This window comes from Pongo pygmaeus, chromosome 5 (genome assembly GCF_028885625.2).
Source record: "Pongo pygmaeus isolate AG05252 chromosome 5, NHGRI_mPonPyg2-v2.0_pri, whole genome shotgun sequence".
Taxonomy (NCBI): Eukaryota; Metazoa; Chordata; class Mammalia; order Primates; family Hominidae; genus Pongo; species Pongo pygmaeus.
In genome coordinates this window covers 142,094,683-142,097,375 of record NC_072378.2, presented here as the reverse complement: position 1 = coordinate 142,097,375, position 2,693 = coordinate 142,094,683, and the positions used below count along the sequence as shown (strand labels likewise).

The window sequence follows — 2,693 nt, the reverse complement described above, 5'->3', positions numbered from 1 at the left end:
AAACCTTAGTCACTTCACTTTTCTCTCATGTGACAGCCATACATATAGTAATTTATAAACACAAGCATTCTTATTGATTAACAAGTGTGAGAAATTAAGAATTTTAAAACTGAAAGCAGAACCTGAGTAGTTCTATAGGGTTCTTTAAAAACAAGACTTAACTACTATATTTTTGATGCAAAGAATTTAATAACTTTCAGTTTCTAGTTCATACATTTTAGTTTCAAATTACTTAGCATTTTCATGCTTGGGATAAACCTCAATTAAGTGTTAATAAATATAAGTTTGCTAATATTAACTAATATTACTTTAGTTATGAAGAATTCATGGATGAATACCCCAAATAGACCTTAATTTATTTTCATTACATAATTTAAAAATTATTTCAAGACTTACATGTAGCCTATAAAAATCATTTTAAAAATTTACAATATTTAGGAAATATAACTATATTTATAATGCCAATTACTATTTAATTTTTTTACATTTTACTTCTTGAAGGACTAGGTTGAAACAGTAAGTTCTCCTTAATATTGCAAGTATGACTTCCAAGTTACTTCTACTTGTTAGATTAATAAAATTTGTTTATGTTTGTATAACAAAGAATTAATAATTTACTGATAAGAACGTGAAAACATAAACTACAGACTGGGAGAAATTACTTGCAAGTCATATTTCTAATAAAGCACTTATATCTTGAATATATAAAAATTCCTATAACTGTAATTAAATATTAACAAGAAAATTGCTTTAAAAAACACATTTAAAGAGAGACTTCTTCAAAGAAGATATAAAAATGGGCAGTGAGCACACTGAGAGATGCTAAGTATGGTTAGTTGTTTGAGGGATACATATATTAGGTTGGTGCAAAAGCAATTGAGGTTTTTGCATTGTTGAAATTTGTCATTTGATATTGGAATACATTCTTAAATAAATGTGGTTATGTTATACATCATTTCAATGTGCATTTCTCACTTTATTCTTTTGTGCTAATGACTTCGTACTTGCTGTTTATTTTACATTTATTTTGGGCTTTGGAAATGATGCTAGACAAAAAGGAAATTTGAGTGATTTTCTTATTTGAGTTCAAAATGGGTCGTAAAGCAGCAGAGACAACGTGCAACAACAACAACGCATTTGCCCAGGAACTGCTAATGAATGTACAGTGCAGTGGTGGTTCAGAAAGCTTTACAAAGGGGATGGGAGCCTTGAAGATGAGAAGCGCAGTTGTTGGCCATCAGAAGTTGACAATAACCAATTGAGAGCAATCATTGAAGTTGATCCTCTTACAACCACACGAGAAGTTAACAAAAAACTCAACATCAACCATTCTATGGTTGTTCGGCATTTCAAGCAAATTGGAAAAGTGAAAAAGCTAAATAAGTGGGTGCCCCATGAGCTGACCAAAAATCAAAAAAGTCATCATTTTGAAATGTCTTCTCTTATTCTGTGCAACAATGATGAGGCATTTCTCAATCGGACTTTGATGTGCAATGAAAAGTAGATTTTATACAACAACCGTTACAACGGGCGACCAGCAGCTCAGTGGTTGGATCGAGAAGAAGCTCCAAAGCACTTCCCAAAGCCAGATTTGCACCCAAAGAAAGTCATGGTCACTGTTTGGTGGTCTGCTGCCAGTCTGATCTACTACAGCTTTCTGAATCCTGGCTAAACCATTACATCTGAGATCTATGTTCAGCAGGTCGATGAGATGCACCGAAAACTGCAGCACCTGCAGCTGGCATTGGTCAACAGAAGAGGCCCAATTCTTCTCCACGACAACACCTGACCACACAACGCACAACCAACACTTCAAAAGTTGAACAAATTGGGCAACAAAGTTTTGCCTCATCTGTGATATTCACCTGACCTCTTGCACACCGACTACCACTTCTTCAAGCATCTCGGCAATTTTTTGCAGGGTAAATGCTTCCACAACCAGCAGCATGCAAAAAATGCTTTCCAAGAGTTTGTCGAATCCCAAAGTACAGAATTTTACACTACATGAATAAACAAACTGATTGCTTGTTGGCAAAAATGTGTTGATTGTAATCGTTCTTATTTTGATTAATAAAGATGTGCTTGAGCCTAATTATAATGATTTAAAATTCGCAGTCCAAAACCGAAAATGCCCTGCTACTTTCCACCCTCTGTGATGGCTATAATCAAAAAGATAGACAATGAGAAGTGTTGGTGAGGATGTGGGGAGATTGGAGTCCTTAAATGTTGCTACTCATTAAGTAAACTGACACAACCATTTTGGAAAATACTTTGGCATCTACTTAAAAAGTTAAACATTTACCATACAGTCTACCAATTTCACTCTTGGGCATCCAACCAAAAAAATTAAATTAATATATTTCCACAAATAAACTTGGATGTTAATGCTCATGGAAACATTATTCTTAATACCATAACTGGAAACAATTTAAATGTCCATCAGCATACTATAGCTTATTGGTCCAGCAGAATGTTATTCAGCAATGAAAAAGAGTAAAGTACTGAAGCATAGCACAGTATGAATTATCTCAAAAATATTTTGCTAAGCAACAGAAGTCTGTCATAAAAGACATATGCTGTATGATTTAACTTACGTGAATTTCCCAGAAAAGGCCAATCTGTAGAGACAGACTAAGATCAGTTGTTGCCTGAGACTGGAGGTGAGAACAGGAATTCACTTCAAATGGGCAGAA

The 2,693-nt window shown here is 34.1% G+C and overlaps 1 protein-coding gene across 1 annotated transcript; it reads left to right on the top strand.

The window, feature by feature from the left end:
• The first annotated feature begins 992 nt into the window (after positions 1-992).
• Positions 993-2,071, top strand: LOC129039131 (histone-lysine N-methyltransferase SETMAR). Its single transcript, XM_054492618.2, is given in 2 exon segments — positions 993-1,137; positions 1,140-2,071. Coding segments are annotated over 2 exon segments (1,077 nt in total).
• The last annotated feature ends 622 nt before the right edge of the window (positions 2,072-2,693 follow it).